We start from the raw sequence: 26,798 nt of genomic DNA on the forward strand, positions 1-26,798 counted from the left end.
GGGAGGGAGATGTTCCCACGGGATAAAGATGTCTCAGTGACAGACATGGGGTCTCTAAAAATAGTTGTGCTGAGAGCCTAATGGCCCTTGGCATAATTGCTGATGTCAGGGTAGAAGGTGTCTTGGAGTTTGCTCAAGTGCCTGAGAGGGAAGGAGGTGCCATCAACTTGGAGGAGGAATGGGAGCCAAGCCAGAGAGAAAAGCCCTGCGCGGAGCTGTGGAGCAGACCAGAGCACAGCTGAGGCTGGCAGGAGGAGCCGTGTGGACAGCAGAACTAGAAATGGGGAACGTTTTGAGTGTGAAATGTCTAGAACAGCTCATTTTAGCTAGGATGAACAGAGGCAGGATGGGCCTGTTTCCATCGGACCTCTGAGAAGGTGGCTACTGAGAAAACATGCAGGACAGAAGCTGCAGCAGAACACCGGGCAGGAGCCTGGCGCGGCCAGTGTGGCCACACTAAACAGGGAGGAAGATGCAATGGCAGGGAGCAGCTGCCCTGCAGTGGGCTCAAGGGCAGTCAGGACCCACTGTTTACTCAGGATCAACCTAGTTTTCTCCAACTGGCTTTTCTACCTGGGCCTGCATGCGGGCAGCCCACTGATGCTGGAAGGGGGCTGGTCTGGACCTCACACTCTACACCTGGTTTCACCTTCTTAGGCAGGATCCCTGTAGACCAGGCCCAAGACAAACACCATTCTAAGTGGGCAGGGTAAAGGAAGAGCCCGGGCTGGTGCAGCCATCCATCAGGAACGGCCAAACTTCTCCCGATGAAACTGGGGAGATGGGAAAAGGCAGTGAGAGACTAGATCTCAGGGTGAGCAGGCTCGGGGGGGAAGGAAAAGGCAGGACTGACCTTACGCATAGCAGCAACAGCATGGCCAAAGGTGGCCTTGACCTCCACACGGTCTCGGATCCAGCCTGGCAGCTTTGCCAGGATGGGTGGGCGGGCATATCGCTGGTCTAGGAGCACTATGCTGGCAAAATCCCTCTGGTGCCTGATGGCTCTGCCTGGATGGGAACAGAATTTGGGGCTCCTAGGTAAAATCCTCTCCTGTGACTTCATTCTCCAACCACCCATCTGTACTCCCAACTATCCATCCTGACAGCCAGGAGCAGTCCCAGGCTTACCTATAGATTGGTTGACAGCCTTCATACACAGATTCTCCACCAAGGCCTTCCCTGGTGGGGGCTGGCCTGGGGTTCTGGGCTGGGAAGGGTAGAAAGGACCTATCAGAACTGTTCCTTACCTCCTGTCTAGTGTTCTAGCTCTCCCTGGGAGAAGAGCCTGCCAGGCTTTGGAGCAAGACCAGGCAGCTTCACAAGCCAGTGCCAGCAGCTGGCACGATGTCATGGAGAAGGTCAAGAGGGGGACAGGAAACACCAGCATGGCAAGGAAGTCACAGCTACAAGACCCTGCTATCTCAGCCTAGGGAATACACCACACTTCCCCCCGGCCCTCTCCTCATCCTCTGGAATCCTGGAGGTACTCACAAGGGTCTGATCCAAGTAGGTCATCTTCTCTTGTAGTTCTGGAGAGTTGATGTTGGGGTAGGGCATGCCCACCATCACTACACACCTAGGTGGAGATGCACGCCGATGGGCATGTGGCCTCACACTCACTGAGTCCTCACCCACATGCCACCGACTGCTGCTCTACCTCTGCTGCCGCTCTTGGCTATGCTCGGCAGCTCTACCCTCCGCATCCCGTACCTACCACCTGGAAAGGATTTTTTCAGCTAAGAGACCCAGTCTAAGCCAATGAACATAGTCCTGATAAGGTTATGGTTTGCCCCATTTTCCATCTGCTCTCAAAGGCCCAATCCAGAGTTGCTGAAACACTTCCCGCCTGGCTGCCTGATCCTGAGCAGCCAGCCTGGGTGCAGACTCAGATGGCATCAGATTGCAGGTGGGGCCCAGCTGCTGGAAGTGAGGAGTAGCCAGGTGTCATAGCCCCAGGAGAGAAGGAGAGGACCACTACTTACCGGCCTAGGTTGTCAGAGAAGTTAATCCCTTCACTCATCTTTCCTCCAACCACAGAGAGGAGCAGGGCCCCCGTCACCTTGCCGCCCGCCTGGCCACAGCACTGCGGGAGATACCCATCCCAGAGCTGCTGAGCAAGGCTTGGCCACCACCCAAACTATTTCCAGCTGCCAATCCCACATGGTCTCTGGAGCCAAGCCTCAGAGTCACACACCTCGTTTACACACTGGGAGTACTCCAGCAGCACCTGCTCCACCTGGTTTGCTCTCTTGGGCTCCTGAAATATCTAGAGGTACAGAGAGTGTCTCCCAGCAAAGGGTTTCAGAACGGGGGTCTGAGGTCTGCTCCAGGCCCGTGCTGTCTAGCCTGGCACTGGAGAACCTCAGTCAGGGGCTTTGGGCAAATCCTCTGGAAAGGGATCAGGGACTGGAAGTGGTAAGGAACCAGGAGAAGCCCAGCTATCCTGAGTTGATGAGCATGAGAAATCCCAGGCGGGACTCTGGTGGCACTGTCCTCAAGTGGGGGGTCTGGCTGAAGGACCACTCACCTTCTTCCTGGCAGCCAGGCGGCCCAGCAGGCCACTCTTGTCCCAGTGGGCATGCACCTGGCGCTGGTACTCATAGGAGGGAAAAAAACAGACCATCCCTCCAGGGACCACATTGCACAGGTTGCAGAGAATACGGCCTGTCTCACTCATCTGGGGAAGGAAGACAAGGAGCCCCCTGTGGAGCAACCCCTGTAGCCACACCCACAAATGGCTTCCTAATCTTGGGGCTCAAAAGCAAGGACAGAGACCCACAGCAGGACTATGGCCAGGGTGGGAATCCCCGAAAGGAATGTGCCACCCTCCTATCACACACACCCAGCTGAGGCTTCTGGTGACTGCCTGCCTTTTTGAGTGACACACGCCCCATTGCCAGCACCCCAGAGTAAGACCTGTCACTGCTACGCCATGGAGGCCACACTTCTCCAACTCCCCATGTCCTGATGGGCATTGTCTATGGCAAATCAGGCACTGAACACCTCAGGCATGTCACAGAGGTGTGCCCAAGAGCTGCACCCCTGCCCAAGGCAGGGGCTGGTACAAGCAAATGCCAAGAGAACCAAAGGGAACGGGCAGCTTCCTGCTGCATGCTGTCCTGCCGGAGGCGTTAAGAAAACTTACTAAGATGCCCATGGGGAGGGGCGGAGAGCAGCTCAGACCGCCCTTGATAAGCATCTAGACGGATCCTCCGCATCCTGTGCTAGCTCTGTGATGGCTGCCCCGGTACTAATTTCCCCAACCCAGGAAACCTCCCAGCTGCCCTGGCCCAGGCAGGGGCTGGGGCTGACCAGTTCAGGCAGCAGTCTCTTCTGGTACGTGAACTCCAGCTGCTGGTCAGAGGGCCCGCTGCAGATGACCAGGGGCAGGATGTTGTCTGGAGGGATCACATGACCTGGAGGATCAAGGGAAGAGCTGAGAACTGGAGGTACAGACTGTTCTGCAAGGGAGAGTCCAGGAAGAGCACTTCCCCAGCCCAGACCAGGAAAGGCAACTGATTCATAAGCCCACCCATTGCCACAATAAGACCTGCCCCCACCGCCCCTGCAGACGGTGGGGCACAGAGTGTGGCAGTGGGGGGAGGTGAGCTCGTGAGAAAGCCAGCAGAGTCAAGCCTCCCTCCTGCCGTCTCCTCAGCCCCAGCCTGGTAACAGCACGAGGGGCTCGCTCCGCCCGGGTCACACTCCTCACCGCAGGAGAACTCCACCACTCGCTCAGCCTCAGCCCCAGCGCACGCCAGCAGCTGCTCCCGGAAGTCAGACACCTGCAGACCACAATGGCAGGGCCCTGTGACCTCCCAGAGGCACAGGGGAGAAGAACCTCAGGCCTCGGCATGGAGGGCAAGACAGAAGTCTGGGCTGGAAGGCAGCAAGTACGTACAAACAGAAAAAAGAGCTAAAAAAAAAAAGGCTAACAACAAATTAACAATAATAAATAAATTGTTAATGATATCCAGTGTTGGCAGTTTCATTTAAGCTACTGGTAGAAACAGCAAAGGAAATCTGGCAAACTTGGCACAGTGATTCTCAACCCTGGCTATGCATCAAAACCAGCAGTGGGAATTTAAAAAAATACACATGGCCCAGCCACAGTCCAAACTACTGAATAACAATCTCCAGGGTTTTCACCTACCAAATTGGCAAATCCGAAAGTTTAACCACTCTGTGGAGAAAAAGGCATTTTTAAACATTGCTGGTGCAATACAGAATAGTACAACTCTTACATAGGGGAATTTGACAATACTTAACAAATTAAATGGATTTTTACTTTTTAACTCAGGAATCTCATATCTGGGACTCCACCCAGAATACACAGCCCACATGTACTAAGTAACACACACACAGGATTTCTCTTGTGTAGTAAGACTGCCAGTCAAGAGGGTACTGGGTGACTGAGCCAAGCTACTCCCACCCAACGAGAACCACGCAGCCAGCTATAGAAATGCAGCTCACCCTACACACTAACATGCACTGATCACCAGAACACACCGCAATGTAAAAACTAACTACTGTAACTCTGATGAAAATAAAAAAGGAGGGGAAAAATGAATACACAGACTTGCTTATTTTTGCAAATAATAATAATAATACTGGAAAGACAGACTAGTGGCTAATAAAAATGATTACCTATGGAGGTAGGGAACAGGCTGGAGACAGACGGAAGTGAGACTTTACTGAATATATCTTTTTATACAGTTTTGACTTTCGAACCACACAAATGTTTATTTTTTTTAAATGATTAAGTAGAAAAAAAAAAGCAAATTCTAAAACTGAAAACAAAGAAAGCCTAGCTATGTATCAAACTAACAGCATAAGCAAACAGAATTTCATCTGATTGCAAGTGACTTTACATCCTATAACCATACATCTTTAGTGGGATATATTCCAAGGGCAAAAAGTAAATGCAAAGAAATTAAACTTCAGTCAGATTTATTGTTAGAAGTAATACTGGTATTGTAATTTTGAAACTATTTTAAGCATATTGTGGGACAGACAAGATAATTAATTATGTTAGTGTAATAGGAAACCAAATGTTCATCTTAAGAGAAAAAGATACACAATGCATGGTCAAATTAATTATTTAATTTTTATTTACAAATATCAATATGGCGGGCCGGCCCGGTGGCGCACTGCTACAGTGCGCCGCTTGGGAGCGCGGTGGTGCTCCCGCCGAGGGTTCGGATCCCACATACAGACCGGTTCCCGCTCACTGGCTGAGCGAGGTGTGGGAGCAACACCGAGGGTTGCGATCCCGTTGCCGGTCCCGGTCCGGTACGGGCGCGACACTGAGGGTTGTGATCCGTTGCCGGACACGAAAAAAGACCAAAAAAAAAGAAATATCAATATGGAATCATGATTACTGAAAACATATTTCCTAAGTCTGTCTACTGAAATGCCTGTAAACAAGTGATAATTCAGGAGTAATGTGCACCCCTAGCACCCAGACTTGATTTCTAAATATCATCCCCCATTATGGGCCGGCCTGGTGGCGCACTGCTACAGTGCGCCACTTGGGAGTGCAGCGGCACTCCCGCCGAGGGTTCGGATCCCACATACAGACCGGCCGCTCACTGGCTGAGCGAGGTGCGGGTGCAACACCGAGGGTTGCAATCCCGTTGCCGGTCCCGGTCCGGTACAGGCGCGACACTGAGGGTTGCAATCCATTGCCGGTCACGAAAAAAGACAAAAAATAAATAAATAAATAAATAAATAAATATCATCCCCCATTAAAAGAAACCAAGGCACCTTGGAGAAACGAATGATCCCAGCTCGGGGACAAAGAAAGTATGAGGCGAGCCTGGATGTTCTGTGGTGCCAGGATGCAAGAATGAAGGGCCACATCAAAAGGACCAGAGGCAGCAGGCGGGGGTTCCCATGGACCATGTTTGAGACCATTTGAGCATCAAAAACAACAATGACTATAAACAACTTTAATACACTGAATGAATAAAAATCTATGAACCTCTGCACAAAAGAGAAAAACAGAAAAAAAAAAAAAAGCTACATGAACGATTTTAACAGGAGCTGAAGCTGAGAACCACCACTTCAGGATTTCCAAGAGCCTTTTTTTTCACCAAGTCCTTTTCTAGGAGGAATCCTAAGCAAACAATCACTGTGCAGAGATTTGGTTACATTTATCACAGTATTTATTGTTTAAAACAGAGAAGACCTGGAAATAGCCTAAATATCTAACAAAAGAAGAGTGACTGCATAAAATACGATAGAATACGGCACAGCCAGAGTAGGGCAGAACAAATGCGTCCTTGCTGACAAGGAAAAATGTTTATGACATTTTGTTGCTGAGTAAAAAAAGTAAATTATAACAACAGCAGGTAGGAATAATACCATTCTTGTTTTGTCTTTAAAATATGCATGTACATATGTAAAAATTATGCGTAGAAAGACTGTTATGATGATATATACCAAAACGAATCTTTTGTTGATGGAATTATCTTTCTCCCTGCCCCCCACCCCCATTTTTGTTTGTTTCTGCTTTCTACAATGAAGATACAATAATTTCTAAAATATGTACATATTAAAACAAAGTTCATAGAAGAGAGAGAAGGTTGTTATTTCTATGATGGGTACAGGAAGGGAATGGCTTTGAGGCACCTAAATGAGAGTATGAAACTAGAGAAAGCTTTCTCTGGGAGAAGTGCACTCCCACGGCTACAGAAATACAGAGCAGGGTTGGGGGGATGCCCCTCTGCCCCCCACCAGCCTAAAGGCACAGGCAGTGAGATGGTACACCAGCGCCACCTGATGGACACTGCTGGGCCTATTCGAGCCCACCCCTTTCCAGTTGGGGACCCTCAGGACCCCCATCACTGTCCCATTCCACACCTAGGGCACAAGAGGCTGGGGCTGGGGTCCTTACCGGCTGCATGGTGCCCCCTGCAATGACCACTGCCCGGCATTCCTTCACCACCTGGGCAAAGTGCATGGCTGGATTCAGGAGCAAGAATTTGAGGCTGCTCTGACTGAGACTGCCTGAAAAAAGGGCAAAGATACATGCAGAAGGGTGGGTACAGGCCCAGCAAGTGCCCTACCATGAGCCAGGGGTCTCCAGTTGGGTCCACGTGCGAGGTACTTTCTCTCCACACTGAATCCCATTCCATCTCCAGGACAGCCCTCTGAGGTAGACAGTACAGGCTCAGTATCCTTTATCAGAGAGGCTGGGACCACAAGTGTTTCGGATTTCAGATTTTTGGGGATCAGGGATGCTCAACCTGTACTATCATCTCCCTTTTCACATGGGGAAACTGAGGTTCAGAGAAAGAGAAACTGGTCCAAGTCACTCCTAGCTGATGAAGCCAAGACCAAAGTCACCTAACCTGAATTGCGAGACTACAGAGCTACTCTAGTAACTGTGCCCAAGAGGACCCACATCCCAGCCCCTCTACATCCCCTCCCCACCACCTCCACTGTTTGCCCCAGTCCTGGGAGGCCAGTTCTCATGCCCGTTTCCTCCTCCCAACCTAGGGCAGTGTCAGGATGGAAATAAAGACTCCTATCCTGCTTGGCTCCCGGGCTCCAGGCTGGCTCCTGCTTGGAAACTGAGCCCGGCCAGTGAGCACCTAATCAATTACCTTGGCGGCTCAGGATGACCCTGCCGTCCTGGTTGGCAGTGGTGAGAGCCGCTAGGAAGCCTTCAATGTGCATCAGCGGGGAAGCAGGCCGTGGGGCCCTGGCCTCAGCCTCCTCCACAGGGGCTGCAGGAGCTGCACAGAGCAGGACAGACAGGAGGCCCCCCTGAAGTCGACTCCTGTGTGAGGAAGGAGTACCCTTGCCCAGGCCTGCAGCAGGTCCCTTCCCACCCTCCTGACTCACGCTCATTCACCCCAGGCTGCAGGCTCTGCAGGAAGTGCTGAAACCCAGCCAGTTTGGGCTGCTTCTGAGAGGAAGAGAGGACTGTTCCATAGCGTTCTGTGAAGCCAAAGAGCTGGGGTGGGTGAGAGAAAGGGGTGGACAGGAATGAGGAGCAGAGGCGAGAGGGAGACCACCTGGACTACAGGCTCCGCCAGGCCCCAGCTGGCCTGCAGTGCCCTCCCTCCACACCCCAGCAAAGCCACTCTGCACTGAGGAGAGTAGGGACAAAGGTAACCATGAATTCCCCAAGGGCAGGACAGGGAAAGGCTGTACGTTGGCAGGTAAGGGCGCCGCTGGACCCCTCCCAGGCCACAGGAAAGCAGGTACCTTTCTGCTGACCATGCTCTTCTCGCAGTACCGCTGCACCTGCGAAACCAAACCCTGCTGCAGGTGCGTGTGAAAACTGAGCAAGCTGTCATCTGGATTCACAAAACGCCAGCCATCTTCCACCAGCCCAGGGAGCATAGCTCACTACAACCTCCCAAGGAGCCCAAAGCCCCCTGCAGCCAACCACGTCCATCTCCTCCCTGAGGTCACCCCTTCTGCTGCCCCACATGTGATACAGTGCTCTCCCATGAGGAGGCTCAAACAGGCCCCAACACAAACATGTCTTTAAGGCTCTGAAGTCTCGCTAAGGTGCTCCATCAAAGTTTTGTCCCCTCTGCTTTCCTCCCAGGTGAAAACGTCTAGGATAGACCTTGAAGAATTAAGCGCTCATTAAGCAGCACCCTACGCACTACAGCATGAGGAGGTAAAGCTGGGCTGCAGTACAGTGTAGCTGGTGTGCACACCATGTGTAGTCTGGTGCCACATCTCCACTTGCAATGCCCAGAAGATGAGCATGGAGCCTTTAATACCTTCTAAAAAGAGTGACATCCTTCAGTGCAGGTTCACCAGACCGTCGATGGTAAAGGACATCAGAGGGAGGGGGAGAGAACGAAAGCACGGGGACCAAAAAGAAGGCAGGAGGAAAAAGACCTGGAGCCATAGCTGCGGGAACATGAACCGGGATAAACTCAAGAGCTGTTGCGAGCTACTGGGCCTGGCCGTCATCTGGAGTGGGACGCAACAGGCAAAAAAGCATGGAGGATGACTCAGGTTCCAGCCTGTCTGACGGGGATAATGGCGGTGCCAATGACCAAAACGGGTAAGTCGGGGGGAGGCTGGTTTGAAGAAAAAAGGCAGGGTCTGGAGTCAGTGCAGCTGGGTCGAATGCTGGCTCCGCATTCACCAGTGGGTCACTCGTGCATGGCCTGTGCACATCACCTTCCCGAGGTAACCCCCGAGCTCAGTTTCCTTTGTTCTCAAATGGCAACAGTACATCCTATCTCAGTCACAGAACCTGCCACGCTGCCTAGAACACAGTAAGTACTCTCTCCATGGAGGCAGTTACTGTCACTGATTTGGAGTCACTACATCAGTTAGCGGTGGTGGCTGCACTCCATCTGGGAGAGCGCCAGATTCAGGACGAGAGTAAGTGAAGTTGTGAGGCTGTGATCAAACCCAAGGCCAAGTGGGAAGGCGACAGGGTCGAGCAGAGCAGCCCCAGCCACGTCCTCACCCAGCTCAGCCCTGAAGTCAACTCCCTGCTTCTGTCCCAGAGCTGAGGGGAAAGACTGTGCCAGAAGAAAGGAGGCGATGAGGACCCAGGAGTCTGTGTGCCCACGAGCTACACAGAAAGGGGAACTTCACACCATCCCTGTGACCCTAGACTGAAGACTACTTTTTCTCACTGACACAGTGCCAAGTAATTACATAGTCTATGTTTTAGATCCTAAGACCCTGGACTGCTTAAGGACAGAAGGAATTTGCGTTTTACTCCTTCCAGTTTTTAACATAGTGCTCTGCTGCTGGTGATAAGAAGGAAACCTGATGTGCTGATACAAAAAGGTGAAAAACTCTACCTTGAACAGATTGATGTTGTCAACCTGGCTCTGAAAGAGAAAGGTGTTGATGGTCTGCAGCTCCGTCCCTAAGAGCAAACAAACGAAGTGCCTCAGGAGTCATGCCCTGAGCCCTGCTTCCAGCCCCAAAGGTTAACTCAGAAGCAGCTCAGAGCAGCACTGGGCCCGCGGAAAGCAACTCTCTTACCTGTCCGTGAGAGGATCTGTGTATTGGGATTTTGCTTAATATTCCCTAGAAAAATGAATTCATACATGTCGGGTTGGTAATCTTTAGGCCCCCAACTTCCCTATCTTCTCAGACTCCATACTGTGCTCATCAAATAAGAAGAGCATTCATATTTGGGCAGATCTGTGTTTGTGTGCCATTTATAGCATGCAAGGAACCTGCTGAGAGAGGAAGTTCTAGAGAAACGGACAAGCCTGACTCACATGTTTGCACAAGGACCCCAAAGACTTGCATCTCATTCTCTTCACACCTCCTCCAGGAGGCAGGGACAGAATGACACCCCGTTTTATGCAGGGGCACAAGAGCAAACAGGAGGTGCCTGGGCCATGTGGTGAGCCAGTGGCCGAGGCAGACATGGAAGCCAAGAGCACCAGCATAAAGACAGGATCCCTCCAGGGCTGGTTGGAGGCTCACCTGGTTAGAGTGTGGTGTTCGTAACACCAAGGTCAACAGTCTGCATCCCAGCGCCAGCCAGCCACCAAAGAAAAAACAAAAAGATCCCTCCAGAGCAATCCACCACTGGTTTTCTGTAACTTCAGCTTCTGTAAAGCCTTCGAAGTTGCCATACAATAAAAGGTATGTAGCGCAGAATAATGCAAAGCAGCATGGGATCTGGAGCAAGAACATTCTGCTCTTGCTGGGCTCACAAACCACAGGCAGGTTTATCATCCCTAAGTGCGGGTTACCACGCCTGTGCGGCTCACCTCACAGGAGCAGACGACACTGCACATGTGCAAGTGCAGAAAACCCCAAAGTCCGACAACTGCTCCCTAAGACGTTATGTGTTTGTACTGTAACATATCATTACTACCACCCTAGAGTAGGGGCTGGCAAAACAAAAAGGACTTAGAATGTGGGCTCTAAACAAGGATTCTAAAAAAGCCTCCTGAAGCCAGACAGCTCAACTAAACTATAAAGAGAATTTCCTAAATCAAGGACCAAGACAATCCTTAAGGACACAGAAAATCTAGGTGTCCTGACTGGCATCCAAGGAAAAAGCAGACCAGCAAGTTTTGCGGCCGGGGGTTAGCATGCAAATGGGGGTGCTGCTCTTACCACCTAGCACAGCCACAAACTTCTCCAACAAGTACAGGATCTGTTTAATGTACAGCAGATTCTTGGCCTTCAGACGCTTCCTGAGAAGGAACCAGTGGCCACGGAGACATGACGCGGTGGGGCGCCAATAGCAGCATCCCCTCCACCTGCCCCGGCTGAGGCCCTCTGTCTGGTGCCTGCGAGCCCAGGCCAAGCAGCGCATTGCTCCATCCCACTCTGAGCCGGGCAGAGTGGGGAACCCAGGGCTTCCCTCGGAGGCAGGCTTAGGGGCCGCTGAGGCTGAGCGGGATCTTCCCTCCCACGTCAAAGGGTAGCATCTCACCCATATCGTTCCATGTACTGGAGCAGCTGGGAATGGGCCTGGCAGAGCTAGGGAGCAGGGAGAAGGGTATGAGGGCAGACCAAGCCCTGGGCAAGCACCCGCAGGCCATGCCGTGCCGTGAAACTCAGACCACACCTGGAGGTGCCAGCCCAGGCCCCAAACAGACCAAAGCTATGGGCTGTGACAGCCCTTAGGCTGGCAGGAGCTGACAGGGGGGAAGGAAGGTCAGTTCTGCTCATGCCCACTTTGGGTCGGGGAAAAACAACAGGCTGAATCCCTCAGGCAATGAATCTCCCTGCTAGTTTGGGTTGGGGAGAGACACGTAGTCTACTAAGAGTGACGGTTCAAGGTGACCACCACATCCTAGCCTACGGTCAACCCAGGCACCAGTCAGGAGAGGTGATGGGATGTTGGGGGGGTCTAGCTCCACACTCATGAGCTATGTGACCTTAGGCACACTACTTAACCCTCTCTGAGTCTCCGAGTCCCCCGTGTAAAACAGGGACAGCACCCCCACTGTAGAATCAGTGTGGAGATCAGACACAGTGCGTGTCACATAACAGTAAGTAAACAGTAGCTTCTGGAGAGCCTGAGCATTCCTTTGACACTCCCTCAAAGCAGTATCAATAATAATATCCAGCCACAGGAGGACTCCCGCTCCTCTCATGCCACCATCCTCGGTTACAGAGAACTAGTTAGTGGCATCCTGAGCTGCAGCGACTCAGGATGACATGGGCAGGTGAAGAGTAAGGAAACAGACCACCCCACTGGAGCCAGTCCCCAGAGTTCCGAGACTTGCTGGGAAGCTGTGGTCAGCCTGAGAAGGCCACGACCTTGATTCAGTGCATCTTCCACCAAGCCCCATCTCCCAGGCCCAGGAAATTCAGAGAAATGACCTATGTCCCTTTGCCCTTCAGCACCCACCTGGGAGCCGCTGACCTCCACGCTGTGGATGCCTGTGATGGCATCGATCAGGTTGTGCGCCTCGTCGATGATCACCACCTGGCCCTGCAGCCGGATGCCTGCAGCCTGCCGGGTGGGTGCGTGCAGCAGCAGCTGGTAGGGCAGCACCACCAGCTGTGGGAGGAGACACAGCCCCCTGAGCAGTGGCGGGACATGTCCCACAGCACACCTGCCCGCCCTACTCTAGGCTCCAGATGTGGACCGTTTTATTTCCTGTCTGGACGATGTGCAGGGTCACTCAAGAGAGAAGGCTACAGCAGAAGACTGCACCTGCAGCCACACTTTCCTCACGTTTTACGTGCAATGTCAAATACACGAACAACACAGAACTGGAGTTGATCTGACTCCTGACTGAACCAAGGGTCGGGGTGGGAGAGCGGGACCCCCACAGCTTAGCCTTGTCTGAGCCCTCAAGGTAGCCTCTGAAACCAAGTTTCCTCAAAACACCATGAGAACCACTGATGTACCAGAATGCAGCCCCGGCTCCTGGTCCTGGAGCTGCTACTTCCCAGCTGTGAGACTCTGGAAAAGGTGTCTAACCTCTCTGACTCTGTTTCCTCATTTACAAAATGGGCTTGATAAACTCCATCTCAAATGAGGGTTAAAAAGTAGAAGGGGGGGTAACAGAAATAAAAGCTCCCTGTAAATTTTTAGGTATATGCTGTTATGAAGATTTTCCAGTTAAAAAAATGTACATTCAGAAAACTGGAAACTTAAGGCCCAGGTTTCAGAACTGGCTCCACCACTCACTCATGGTGAGAAAACAGATAATCACCTAACTCTTCTGGGCCCCCGGGTCCTCACGTGTGGAATGTAGCTATTTCAGTGAGACACCACAAAGGGAGAAATCAGGTGGAAGGTGCTTTAAAAGTTCGAGATTTTAACAATTTCAGGCCATCTTATTATTCATTGTATCTGTACATAAACAGCACTAACCTCACTCTGTGGCAAACAGAGCTGAGGAAGCGCGGGAGACAACTGCAAGGGTGGGGCCTCCCTCACTTCTCAGGGTGTTGCTGATGGGTGCTTGGCTGCCGTGCAAAATGACTACTAACATAGCTCCCTGCATCTTTTAAAATCTGCTTTTCAATCTTTTCTTGATTGTTCTGAATTCTCCACAAGTAATATGCTGTTTCCAAAAGTCACTCAAATTAAGGAAGTAGCAAGAAAACAGTCAGATCACATATACCAAATAACAATAAGATACCATTTTGGGCCTGTGAAATGGGCAGTTTTTTCTCTTTTTAAAGATACGGCATGTCCATCAAGGAAAACAGTACAGAGGTTTCTCAATTAACTACAGACGGAACTACCGCATGATCCAGCAATCCCACTACTGGGCATTTATCCAAAGGAATGAAAACCATCATGTCGAAGGGACAACTGCACTCCCACGTTTATCACAGCTCTATTTACAATAGCCAAAATATGGAACCAACCTCAGTGTCCATCGACAGACGACTGCATAAAGAAAATGTGGTACACATACACAACAGAATACTACTCAGCCAAAAAAAAGAATGAAACTCTGCCATTTACAGCAACATGGATGAGTCTAGAGAATATTATGTTAAGGGAAATAAGCCAGACAAAGAAACAGAAATAGCACATGTTCTCGCTAACTGGCTGCTAGGAAGGAAGCAAGGAAGGGTATAGGGGGAAGGAGGGAGGGAGGGAAGAAGGAAGGAATGAAGGAAAAAAAGAAAAGACCACAACAATACGTTGAACTTTCAGAAGGAGAGAACAAAACTAAGGACACTAGAGATGGGGGAGGTAGGGACGGAGGGAGAGGGTTTGGGAAGTGACAGGTCATGCAAAGGGCAAAAAGAAATATCATGATTTGTAAGAATGAATATGCTAATAATAAATTAAAATAAATACATTAATTCATTAAAGATACAGCATGTCTAAAGAAGACAGTACTCTCACATGCCACAGGCAGGTGTATAAGTTGGGACAGTCACTCAGAAAAGCCACTTGGAAATCCATTTACATTCTGTAGCTCCTTTACCACACTCCTCTAGGGCCCTGCCCTGGTGTTCTCTCTGTGGTCTCACTAGGAATACACTCTTCCCTGGCTCCTATCTGCTGTGTCCCAATAATGCCAATTGGCCCTGCAGCCCAGAGCCACCAGGGGACCCGCAGCTTCCTCCAGCCCTATGGACCAGGACAGAATGGGTTACGTGCCATCAGTATGCAGTGTGGCCATCAGTCCTCTCAGATTAAAATGAGGAATGAGAATCCCCTCAAGGCCCAGGCCACAGTTAGAGCCAAGAGCCACTTCCCAACCCTCCAGAGTCCTCACCTGGGCTGCGGGAATGGCAAACCGGCCCCCGTAATAGGGACAGGCCCGAGCCTCCTTCCCAAGGGTCACCAGCTGCTCAATGTCCTTCACCTCCACCAGCACCTCGTCCCGGAGGAGCTGCATCTGCTCGTGGTTGTAGAAGGGGCAGGCCGCCCGCTTCTCCTGCCTCCTCCTCTTTGGCTTCTCTTCCTCAGCCTTGTCCTTCTTCTCTGAGGGCAGCACAGGCACAAGGGGAGCAAAGACAGATAGGACGACTGTCTACAGGGCGAAGGGTGGGTCTTGTAAGGCTGAGACCCATTTCCATGGGGCAGGGTCTTGGAAGCCCTTCCGGGTACTGCTTACCATGGTGCCCTCACAACATTCTGAGTTTTACTTTACATTCTCCATACAGAACCTGGATCATCATCTCCAGGCCAGGGGTTTGGTCTAGACACTGACCCAAAAAGCCAGAACGCTTTTTCCCGCGGAGAAGGGCTTCAGGACGAAACCAGGGTCTGCTCTGCCATGATTTCTATTTGAGATACTCATAGTCTTGGTTGTGCATGTCCCTGGTGCAAGCCCGCCCGCCACAGTTCTTCTGTAACTTCCAGCCCTGCCCCACTCTCCCCAGCACTGCCCGAGGCCCCCCAGGTCTGGCAAACTACCATGCTTGCTTCTCTGCAGCTCCAAACAGCGGTCATTGATGAGCTGCACAGAACCCAGGTGTTTCACGTCTTCATTTACACAAAGGTTCTACAAGACAGGAGGACAAGAGAGGCGAAGAGATGCTGCTGGCTAAATAACACACAAGCAGCGCCCCTGGACCTACCTGCCCAGCCCCGCCCACCTCTCCTGCTTGCAAGGACCACCAAGCCCAGGGAACGGGCTGATCCTCCCCCAGCTCAGCCTGCCTCAGACCCATCGTCTTTGTCTGCCTGGGGACAAGGAAGACACAGGGAGGGGAGTGGACAGCACACAGCTGAGACATCTTGCCTCTGCTCACCTGCCGAGAGCCGAGGGAGACAAGTCGGATTTCCTTGCCAAAGGGGCTCTTCCGAACTTCATGCACAAACTGGGCCAGCTGGGAGTGAGTCCGACTACAGTAATAAATCTTCAGAGGAGAAGAGGGGACAGTAACACCCCAAAATACCCTATGCATGGAAGCATGCCACAGCCTAAGAGGCCAAGGGCACCGGGAAAGCGGCTGCCAGTGTGCAAACCTGAGCAGGACAGCCACACCCCACAACAGCTGGCACGGGGGACACCCACTTTAAACAGAAAAAAGAAGTCTAAAATGTATGAGACCAAACGTGTTTAAACCTGAGGCATGTCAGAACCACACGCACCTCACAGCACTACTGAAGGACACGCCATGAGAGGATCAGAAGGACACGCCATGAGAGGATCAGAGGGCAGCGCTCCTGCCCTCCTAGTGCTTGCCCCCAGCCCACCTAGTGCTTACTGCAGAAGGGCTGCCCCTCGACACCCTGGGCCAGTAAGCCCAGCCTTGGCCTTGCACCCAGGAGAGGTCTCTGCAGGGCCCGGCCCACCTGCCCAGCGAGTGACCGGAGACCAAGGTCTGGGTCTGGGAGCTGTGGAGGGCCCCGGCTGGAAGCTTGGCAGGAGGGGGAGAAGCAGCTACAGCGACTCTTGTGTCCCCCACAGAGTGGACAGCCCTGGACTCGGAATGCAGGAGCACCTGAGGACATGTGTCTCACCTTAGTGACATGTTCCTCCTCCAAGTCGTCCTCATCCTCATCCACTCTGAGAGAGAAACAGAGAAAAGTCTCCCGTCAGCAAACTCAGATCAACTACAGAGAATGACTAGCCCTGGACATGCAGTGATAAGTAAGCGAGATGGGGTCCCTTTCCTCAGAAGCCGAAGAACTGAAGTTTGAGTTCTGAGCAGAATGGAGACAAACACATGCCAGCACCGAGGTTCCCCTCGTTCAGAGACACCAGTCCCGCCTCCCGCGCCGTGTAGGTCTGTGGAGCACAGAGCAATGTGCAGAGAGAGGAGAAAGGGTTTCCCCACAGCCTGGGAGCCTCTGCTCAGTGTCTGACTTTGGCAGTCCCTGCAGGCCACTGTCCTCTCAACTGCCCACCCTCCGGCAAACTGGACTTCTCCCAAATCCCCAGGAGAACTTTGCTCTCTGTCGCCCCAGGGCCTTTGGACACGCTATCTTCTTTGCCCAGAAGGCTCTCCCCTCACCTCGCCAAGTTTTGGTCAACTCTAAGATTGCAGCATACACATCCCCTCCTCCAGGCAGCCTGCTGTGACCTCCTCCCTGACACTCCCCTGGCTCCCGCACCTGTTCTCTGTAACACCCATCTCACCCAAAACCACTTGTTCTTAGTCTGTCTCCCCACATCCGCAGGGCAGGAACCGGGTCTTTCTAGTTCCTGCTGAGTCCTCAGGGTTCCACCCAGAGCCTGGCTCACAGCAGGAACTCCATGCATGTTTTCTGAGTGAAGCCACCACCTACCAACTGAGTGAATAAGAGACGCCAATGCCATCACTCACAACCAGACCAACCCCTTCTCTTCTCAGTCTGCCCTCTGCAGCAGGGAAGGGAAAGCCCACCAGCATGGGGGCCTGCGAGGGGAGCGCACCCGGCATCACATGCCCTAACACTTAGCCAACGCCCTCCTACAGACATACGCCACCTGCGGAACATCACATGGGATAAGCTTTTCTGTTCACCTCAGAATCCAATTTTTTAAAAAATCAGGTATGCAACTGCCTCATCACTTATACAGCTGGCTTCATGGTCAGTTGCCTTTGACTCAAAGGCTTGGACTCAAATCCCATATCACGTGCTGGACAAAGTCAGCAGGAAGTGGGTGCGAGGGGGAGCACAAAAAGAAATGAAGAGCAAAAATTTGCATTCAGAACTCAGAGGCGCCTGTCTCTCAAAATACCAGGGCATGGGGAGCTGTGGAAGCTAAACTGTCGGGTTAATGGCTTTTGCCCGAACCCTAAGGAGCACTTTGCCCCCGTTAGTCACGAACCCACTCAAATTCTTCCTCGTTTCCAGGAGTCCTGGAGAAGTGATCTCAGGGTGGGTGGGAAGGGCGTACTAAGGGTCACTCTGTGCTCCTGGGTGGGGGCAGAAGCTGTAGTTCTAATCCTGGCCCCCAGCACCTCCTTCCCTCTGCCAGCGAGGCCCTTACTCCGCTTGGAAGGGGGGCGGGGTGTGTCTGGGAAGCACTTTAGTGAAGGAGGAAGAGGCAGGAGGTACTTTTCAGAGGATGAAAAAAGCTAACAAGGAAGAAATCTACACAAAGGTGGCCCAATCTTCTCTTCTGGAAAGTTTTAAGCCTGGTGCTGAAGACGACGGTAAACCAACAGGCTGAACCACAGGCGGGTCCACAAGCAAGACACAGAGAGTGGTCCACAGCCGAGGCCACTCAGACAACATCTGAGCCAGGCCTAGGGAGGGGAAGATATTTGTCAAGGGAGGAGGGCAGGGCCTTCTAGACAGAGGCAAGAGCATGTGCAAACTCTCAGACGGAACAGGGGAGGCCTGGCCCACTGAAAAAGTCGGGGCATCCAGGAGGCAGGCATCCAGCAGGGGTGGCTGGGGGGTCAGAGGGTGCACTGCAGGCAGACGGTGATGGGTGTGGGTTCACCCTTTGCCAGAGTTGGTGAGGGCTTCAGGCCTTGGAGTTACACTCCAGACAGACATGGTGGCCATGGTGTCATGGAGAATGTGAGGTGCATGGGACCTGTCATCACCTTTAGAGAAGCAGGACAGAGCTCTTCCAAGCTGGGGGCCTGAGAGGAATGAATCTACAGGAACTCTCAGGCCTCTGAGGAAGAGCCAATGACCTTTCTAACACTGGAATCAGATCATGACTCTCCCCTGCTAAACCCTCCCCCAGGCTCCTGCCACACCAAGTGACAGCCCACCCTTTCCCTAGCCTACGGGGCCTACAGAAACTGCCACCTGCTTGTCTCTGGCCTCTTCTCTCTCTCCCCCTCATTCACTCTTTGCACTGACACCTGGACCTTCTTTCTGTCCCACAAACACACCACACCTGTTCCCATTTCCAGCCTACCAGTCGCACAGGTCTCCGAACAGAATTCTCTGCCCCCAGGTCCTGCCACAGCTCCCACCATTCAGATCTCGGCTAACATCCGCTCCTTGGAGAGCCTCTCCTGACGCCTCCCCTTGAGGAGCAAGCCCATATTCAATCCACCTCGCCCTGTGTCATCTCCCTCGTTGGCAAACATGCTGGTTTCCCACCTATCATCTGTCTCCCTCCACTGAAGCGTAAGCTCTCCGAGAGCAGGGGCCACACCTGTCTTACTCATCTCCATGTCCACACCATCTGGAACAGTGCCACACCTGTGGCAGACACTCAGAGGGCACTGGTGACAGTAAAGCGCAGATGAGAAAGGAGGCTCTCTTGAGGGGTCCTGGGATCCAGAAATGGCCTGGTTGTTCCCCTCAGTGTTTTCTAGCTCACCTGGTAGGTTATGGCTCACAAAGTAGAAACCTACAAATCCGGACCAACAGAAGCCTTCAGGTGAATAGAGAAACTCGGGTCAAGGATACCTGGATGGTTCATGTCATCATCTTTACACAGTGTGGTCTGGTATTGAAGAGCGTGAGACCCAGAGCCAGACTGGCTGGGTTCAAAGTCCAGCCCCTCCCCTTCCTGGCCTGTGGCCTTGGCCAGGCTTAGTACCTTGCTGGATGCAGCCTCCTCGCAGGTAAAGCACAGATACAGACACTACTGCCATCACTGAGCTTCTGTGCAGGTAACTGAATAAGTAATACAGTGACTGGCAGAGAGCAGGGACTGGCTGTCACTGTCAGCAGGATTTGTGGACCCTAAGAGGGACCCTGGCTTAGGGAAAAGAGACAGGTGGCTGCCACTCCCTCTCATCAGAAGCTTTCTGCGTGTTTCTGGCAGGAGGGAGAGCACGGCCTCCCGGGAGCGCCACGGCCATGGCAGGGCAGGGGTGAGGCAGCAGCAGCCTCTGTCTTACACGCTGGCTGTCTTCTCCTCGTCACTCTCATACTCGGCCAGAAGCAGCTCCTCCTCCTCAGACTCCAGCGGCTCAGCCCACATCCCTGCGGCCAGCATCTCCCTGCTCAGGCGGAGGAGATGCTCCGTTTCTTCCTCTTCCTGTCTCTGAGTAGGAGTATTGGAGGTGGGAAAGGAGGAAGACATCTCAGCACTGGTGCCCCCCACCCCCCGATGGAGTCAGCCTCCATCGTGGCTGTCATCCAGGACAAAGCACACACACGTGCACATTACAAAGGCCTCCCTGCTTGGCTGGAGAGGGAATTTGCTCCCAGAATCAATGCCTCAACTACTCAGGCTGCCCAACTACTGGGTGAGCAGAACTTAGCCAGTGGGGGTCAGGAAGTGGAGACTGAAGCCCTGGCCACTCACCCAAGAGTCTCCAAGCAGCATGACACTGCCTGGACAGGACCGCGGGCCCTCCAAGGATGACACTCACCAGGCGTTTGGCTGCATACTTGAGCTGCGCGTTGTGGCGGATCTGCTGCAGGCGCTCTTCTCGCCGCCTCCTCCTGACCTGCTCCTCCTAAAAGGCGAGACAGCCCTGAAGGAAAGGCCTGCAGGACACCCAAAGCCAAGCCTTTCCCAGAGGCAGGGACTACTCCGCCAGTCCTCTTCTTTCACATGGGGCAGCCCTCCCCGCCCCGGCAACACGCAAGGCAGCTGCAGCGCCCCCATGCCCAACTCAGCCCCTGCCAGTCTGGCCTGGCTGCTCCTCGTGGGAAGTCTGCAGACGACCTCCCAAAGCCACACACTCTCACTCACTCATTCTTTGAGTTTGCGCCACTGAGCCTCGTTGCCAAGGGCAACGGGTAGGTTCCTTTCCCAGGTGAGTAATGAATAGGAATCACCAGCCCCTTGTCTCAAGAAAGCCTGTTGACATCCAGCTCAAATAAGACAATAAAGGAGCAGCACTATTGACCCAAGAAAGCTTACAGAACAGCTAAGAGACACTGCAAAGGCAAAGAAGAACACGTGACACCTGCCTCTGGGCATCAGCCCAAAGCAGTCACTGAAGCCCCATTCCCCCTTCATTCCTGCTTCTTCCACAGGTCTCACCTTCAGTCGATCCACCAGGTCCCTTTCTTCTTTCTGCTGCACAAACTGAGTAACCCAGTCTGGTTCTCCAGCAGGCCTTGCGGTGTCTGGGGTCTCTTGGCAAGAAGATGAGAGACATGGGGACGGATCCTTCCCATCACATAAGGGGCCAGGGCCAGGTTCAAGGAGGCGTGCCTCTTCCTGATGTTTCTTCTGTTCAAAGTCACGGAGCCAGGAGAGAGCCCCACAAATAAGACTTAAGGACTTTCCCTGCAGGAAGAAAAATGATCTTCAGAAATAGAGGACAAAAAGCAAAGCTTCCCAAATGACTTTTCCCCATTTTAACAAAGGCTTCAAAGAAGGTCAGGCTTTAAATAGATGCTCTAAAAGGATGCTCTAAGACAAGCCTTGGAAAGGAAAGAAAGGGAATTAGCAATAGAATTTCCAGTAAAAACAGGAAAAAGGAGGAAATAAAAATTGGGCCCAAGAAGCAGGAAAGAGCCTCTTTGTTTAATTATACAGCTCACTATTCTAAAAAGAATTTAGGGGCCGGCCCGGTGGCGCACTGGATAGTGCGCCGCTTGGGAAGCGCAGCGGTGCTCCCGCCCGAGGGTTCGGATCCCACATACAGACCAGTTCCCGCTCACTGGCTGAGCGAGGCGCAGGAGCAACGCCGAGGGTTGCGATCCCGTCGCCGGTCCCCGGTCCGGTACGGGGGCAACACTGAGGGTTGCGATCCATTGCCCGACACGGAAAAAGACAAAAGACAAAAAAAAAAAAAAAGAATTTAAAGTGGCTTATCAGATTATATATAAATACTGCGAGTTAACATAATTGGAAGGTGGAGAGAAATTAGATAAATAGCCCCCAAAATGAATTAACATCAAAAAATGCACAACATGAAATCCCATGCACTTGCCAAGGGGGAGCCACGTTTGACCGTAATCTTTAACGCAGCCGGCGTGAACATACAACACAATCAGTCACCTGAGTCTCAGCGTTTACGTGTTCTCTAACAATTTAAAAGTAAGCCAATTACTCTGGAGAACACAACTCTTGATCTAAAGACCAGAATTTTCCCGTGGGTCCTTGTTATGAGTTGAACTGTATCCCCCTGAAATTCCTATGCTGAAGTGCTAACCCCCAGTGTCTGGGAATGTGACCTTACTTGGACACAGGATCATGCAGATGGAATTAGTTCAGATGAGGCTATGAGGGTGGGCCTCAGTCCTTTATAAGGATGGTTTCCTTATTAGCAAGGGGAAATGTGGATGCGGACATGCATAGGAGGAAAGCGACATGAGACACAGGAGAAAACGCCACCTATAAGCCAAGGAGAGGGTCCTGAACAAAGGGTTCCTCACGGCCCTCAGAAGGAAGCAGCCCTGCTGACACCTTGATTTCAGACTTCCAACCTCCAGAATGTGAGACAGTAAATCTCTGCTGTTTGAGTCACCCAGAGTGTGGGGCTTTGTTATGGCAACCCTAGGAAACTAGTACAGTTCTCCTGGAAAGGAGGCTGCCATGAGTCCCCCAGGGCCACTGCCTCTGCTGTCCAAAGGTGGTTCAGTTGAGTCTCTGAGGGGCACATACCTCTGGCCCAGGTGTTCAGCTCTTGGAGCCTACTTAGCCCAGAGGGGTCTCAGAGTATCCAGAGGGGGACTCCGAACCTACCCCAGGCTGGAATGGGCTACAGGTGAAATGGAATGTGTGTTTAGAGTCGGGGGAACAGCACTGCACAGCGGTTACGGCTTCAGACCCCAGAGCCAGGCTGTGGGGGCACACGCTGGCTCCTCCACAATACCAGCTCTGGGACTTGGCCTAACCTCTCTAGCTTCACATATGCACATCAACATACACACTTCACTATCACACAGTACTTCCTACAGAAGGCACTAAACAGAGCGCAGGGGAGAAGCTGGGAACCCTTCCCCACAGCACTCGTCATCTTCACCAGCCGGCCTCTACTACTCCCCTCCCCACCCAGCCACAAAGCAAAAACTCAAGGGCCCTTGACTAGGTCCTCCAGCACGCAGTAACCTAGCTCCTGGAGACTAAAACAATATGTGTAATCTGTGGAAAAGCCTAAGCAAGTTCTGTGTCTCTCAACATCAAAACAGTTGTGTGCCCAGAGAAATCTGGAAAGTTTCAGTGCTCCGGGTCACTGTTTCCACAGCCATTCGAATTCTCATTTGCATTTAGCCAAGTTTTTCTCAGACCCTGGGACTGTGTTTAACAATTAATAGAGAAAGTGACTATTACTCAGAAAGATGAACTGAGAGACTACTTTGCCCAGCTGCAAACCCTGAAGATCTCCGCAGAGGTAGTGGAAAAGCAAGCAAGCCTGCACGCAAGCGGTCTCAGCCAGGGCCCCTCGCTGCTCGTGCAAGCCTGCATGCGAGCCGTCTCAGCCAGGGCCCCTCGCTGCTCGTACTCACGGTGCCAGTGGGACTCTCAAATATCCCAATCTTGCCAGCCTCCAAAACCTGGTACAGTGCTGCCATGAAGTCCTTCTGGATGGAATAGGGTGTGAAGGGAAAGGGGAAATGGATGTCACCAACCTCCTGGACGTTATTAGCCATGGTCCTAGGAAAAAAATAAGTCTGATAGCTCTCATGAGCCAGGGACATGTGGCTTGGAATCTAGAGATACCTAAGCACAGTCTCCATACTCCATACTTGTTACAGAATCTCCCCTTGGGCTGTACTTTTTTTCTGCAAGCAGAGACCATGTTCTCTCCATCCTTTGCATGTACACATGAAGCCACACCAGAGTCATGCAATCCATCTAACGACATTTATCAGAAATGTCTACAGCAGAACACAGCCTAGGAAAGCCCCTAAACCTAAATCTCCCCTGCCATTTCCCTGCTGCTTGGATACCTTTCTAATGCCTCTCCAAAAGGCTTACAGCTTTCCTCTCCAAGCTGTGTGCCCCTGGGATCAAGGATGTTGCTTGCAGTTACTTTTGCAGCATTCTTCTCCCACATCTCCTTGGCGATGCAGCATTCGCACACCAAAGCTGCTTCACTTTACCCGGTCATGGAGACCTGTAAAATCACGACACATGGGCGCACAATTACAAGCACAGCTTGTTTAGATGGCACAGGTCAACACAGACATCCATGTTTTACAGATGCTGTTAGTTTGCGTCTTAGTTCACCCTAGCCTCCATTTCCAGTACAATCCAGAGCCACCTCCTAATAAGTTTTCTGGCCCAAGAAGTAAGAGCTTTCTGTTTGGTTCCAGACTGGGAGAGTTCTCTTCACAGCCACCAAGCTCTGGCTGGAACAGCTCCCCAATACTGAGACCACAGCATTTCTCTTTCCTTCCAGGCCTAGGTCTAAGAAAACCTTCTCTGTTCCATGTTGAATTCATCTTTTTCTCCTCTTCTGAACCTAATTTCCTCTGAGATAGCTTTTACATGTCCTTTCTTCCTTTAATCACCACGGGGAGGACCAACTCTTCCGTCCTGGTTTCCACACCTCTTTTTTTGGAAGTCACCTCTCCAAACTATTTGGCAGGTCCATCTCTTCAAAGTACAAATTCTGATTAAATCTAAAACCATTTTATTAACATGAATAAATCTAAAGCCCATCTTCGTGACACTGGCCTCAGTGAGACCAGCGGCCATGTTGATCCATTTATGAGGCCGCCACCATGATGTTCTTCCGGTTACAGTTTAGGGGCAATTAAAATGACTATTGAGGAGCAGAGCCCGTGGCGCACTCGGGAGAGTGCGGCGCTGGGAGCACAGCAGCGCTCCCGCCACGGGTTCGGATCCTATATAGGGATGACCGGTGCACTCACAGCGCTCACTGGCTGAGTGCGGTGCAGCCGGTCTCAAAAAAAAAAGGACAAAAAAAATAAAATAAAATGACTATTGAGGTGGAGAGATTAGTATAAGAAGGGTGACAAAAAACTAGGACAAGTCAATACTGAGAGGGAGGTTTATAATCAAAAAACCATCAAAACACAAAAGAAAGGGGAAGTAGAAAGGTACCTAACAAGTTTTGAGCATGTGCTGTGTGTTAAACACTCCACAGGCCCTTTTACTTTCTCGTTAAATCTATACAACACTAAAGGATGGGCCGGCCCGGGGGCACACTCGGTAGAGTGCGGCGCTTGGGAGCGCGGCGGCGCTCCAACCGAGGGTTTGGATCCCATATAGAGACCAGTCCGCTCACTGGTTGAGCGCGGTGCGGGCGCGACACCGAGGGTTGCGATCCCGTTGCCGGTCACGGTACGGGTGGGCGCAACACTGAGGGTTGCGATCCCGTTACCGGTCATGAAAAAAGACAAAAAGGGAAAAAAAAAAAAAACACTAAAGGATACAGCTGTTGGATACTGATGTTTACAGAAATTAAACAACTTCTCAAAGTCATAGCTAATAAGAAGAAAACCAGGGATTCAAACCCAGGTCCATACGGCTCTGTTTCAGTCAAGTTCATCTATTTCGGGGCCGGCCCGTGGCTCACTCAGGAGAGTGCAGTGCTGATAGCACCAAGGCCACGGGTTCGGATCCCGTATAGGGATCGCCAGTTTGCTTACTGGCTGAGCGTGGCGCTGACAACACCAAGCCAAGGGTTGAGATCCCCTTACCGGTCATCTTTAAAAAAAAAAAAAAAAAAAGTTCATCTATTTCAAGAGACAATCAGCATAAGTAAAACGGAGGTTTACAGAAACGAGACATACGAAGAGGTTAATAATTGAGACTATCTGGGAAAACCAAAAACAAAAGCCGTTGACAGGGTGAGGCTTCTTGCAGACTAGAACTGAAAGGCAGCTAGGATTTCAAGACAGCTCCAGGAATCTCATCAGCAAGTAAATACCCATGGATTCTTATTCACCTGCCCAGTCACAAGCCAGACGGAGCCACAGGCCGACTTCCCCAGCTCACTCATAGTTCCTGCTTACCCAAAACTTTAGCCTGCACTGGGCCTCTTCAGCCCCCTCTATCTTTTAGCTTCAGCTCCCAATGCCAAGTGAAAATTCTTTTCATGTTTCTTAGTTCTAAATTCCAAGAGAAAATCTGATCAGCGTCTCCTCTCCTGTTCTGTGAGACCACTGGTCAGGCACCAGCCTGATCTAGGCAGCTTGGGCTTAAACTTGCTATCCCAGCCTGGGGAGTGATGAGGCCTCAGCTCACCTCCTCAGAGAAGCCTCTCCCTCTATGTGGCCACCCTATAGAGGTCAAAGACACCCCCCCACACACATACACCGCCTTGCTGTCACACTTTTATCACACTGCCCCGTATCTAATTTCTTCGTAGCTCTTAGCACTATCTGAACTTTATTTATGCTCTCCCCCACTATAATATAAGCTACCTAAAAGATGGAACCTTGTCTGTCTGTTCTTTCCTGCCCCCAGGACTCACAACTAGGTGCTTCAGCACCTCACAGGCATTCAATTAAAATTCTATGAATGACTGAATAGCCAGCTAGACATGGAGACTGTAAGTACAGGTTTCTGTGCATCAGAGGTGCGGGTAGCAGAGGTCCCACGGCTTGAATATTTAGTCCAAGAGCCAGTTATTTAATGGTTTCAAACTGTTTTCATATAACATCGCACCCCTGTGTGGTATTTTTATTAGCTTTTTTATAGATGAAGAAACTGAGACTCAGAAAAGTTAAGTGACTTGCCCAAGGTCACTCAGCAGGTGGCTGAACCCAGGATTTGAACCATATCTGCCAGACCCCCAAGCCCTTGAGCTTTTTTAGCCTTTCAATTTTTTTATTACTCACAAAAACTTCATTTTTTATTTAGCTTTCTGTCTCTGTGCTCATGCCTTCAACACTTTCACAATGATTTTCTGCTCCTCAGTAAGGCTTAAAGTACACTCGATCCTGTCACAGACACACTCAGCACGCACAAAGCCACCACAGGCCCTGCTGACATGGTTTTTCATTTTAGACAACCTCCTAAGAATGTTAGGTCTCACAGCACGTACCCCTCAAAGTCTGCCAGGGCACACACCACATGCAGACTTTGGTGCTTTCCCAATCTTCTTGGTATAAAGGCCAACGATTCTATTTCCAGGGGTTCGAGACAGTCCAGTTTTGGTAGAGGTTATGTTGT

At 51.5% G+C, this 26,798-nt stretch overlaps 1 protein-coding gene across 1 annotated transcript; it reads right to left on the reverse strand.

Moving 5' to 3' along the window:
- Nucleotides 1–660: 660 nt before the first annotated feature.
- On the reverse strand, nucleotides 661–23,665 carry DDX11 (DEAD/H (Asp-Glu-Ala-Asp/His) box helicase 11). Its single transcript, XM_008577807.1, has 27 exons — nucleotides 23,603–23,665; nucleotides 23,159–23,306; nucleotides 20,742–20,990; nucleotides 20,122–20,208; nucleotides 19,645–19,790; nucleotides 16,364–16,409; nucleotides 15,649–15,756; nucleotides 15,311–15,398; nucleotides 14,667–14,875; nucleotides 12,323–12,475; nucleotides 11,399–11,445; nucleotides 11,077–11,156; nucleotides 9,982–10,026; nucleotides 9,795–9,862; nucleotides 8,218–8,256; nucleotides 7,852–7,963; nucleotides 7,611–7,742; nucleotides 6,899–7,011; nucleotides 3,713–3,785; nucleotides 3,313–3,416; nucleotides 2,528–2,677; nucleotides 2,195–2,266; nucleotides 1,983–2,083; nucleotides 1,492–1,576; nucleotides 1,129–1,207; nucleotides 854–1,008; nucleotides 661–773 (listed from the first exon to the last, which is right to left on the reverse strand). Exons 2-27 carry the CDS (start codon nucleotides 23,300–23,302, stop codon nucleotides 744–746), a joined length of 2,715 nt encoding a protein of 904 aa, XP_008576029.1. The 5' UTR covers nucleotides 23,303–23,306; nucleotides 23,603–23,665; the 3' UTR covers nucleotides 661–743.
- Nucleotides 23,666–26,798: the final 3,133 nt, after the last annotated feature.

Source organism: Galeopterus variegatus, unplaced genomic scaffold, assembly GCF_000696425.1.
Source record: "Galeopterus variegatus unplaced genomic scaffold, G_variegatus-3.0.2 Scaffold70, whole genome shotgun sequence".
Taxonomy (NCBI): domain Eukaryota; kingdom Metazoa; phylum Chordata; class Mammalia; order Dermoptera; family Cynocephalidae; genus Galeopterus; species Galeopterus variegatus.

Coding starts and splice junctions, on each gene's coding strand:
- DDX11 (XM_008577807.1), bottom strand. CDS start 23,302: ATGGCTAATAACGTCCAGGAGGTTGGTGACATCCATTTCCCCTTTCCC. Junction 20,209..20,741: donor ACCTGGTGGATCGACTGAAG/GTGAGACCTGTG, acceptor CTCGCCTTTTAG/GAGGAGCAGGTCAGGAGGAG. Junction 1,009..1,128: donor GGCTGTCAACCAATCTATAG/GTAAGCCTGGGA, acceptor GTTCCCATCCAG/GCAGAGCCATCAGGCACCAG.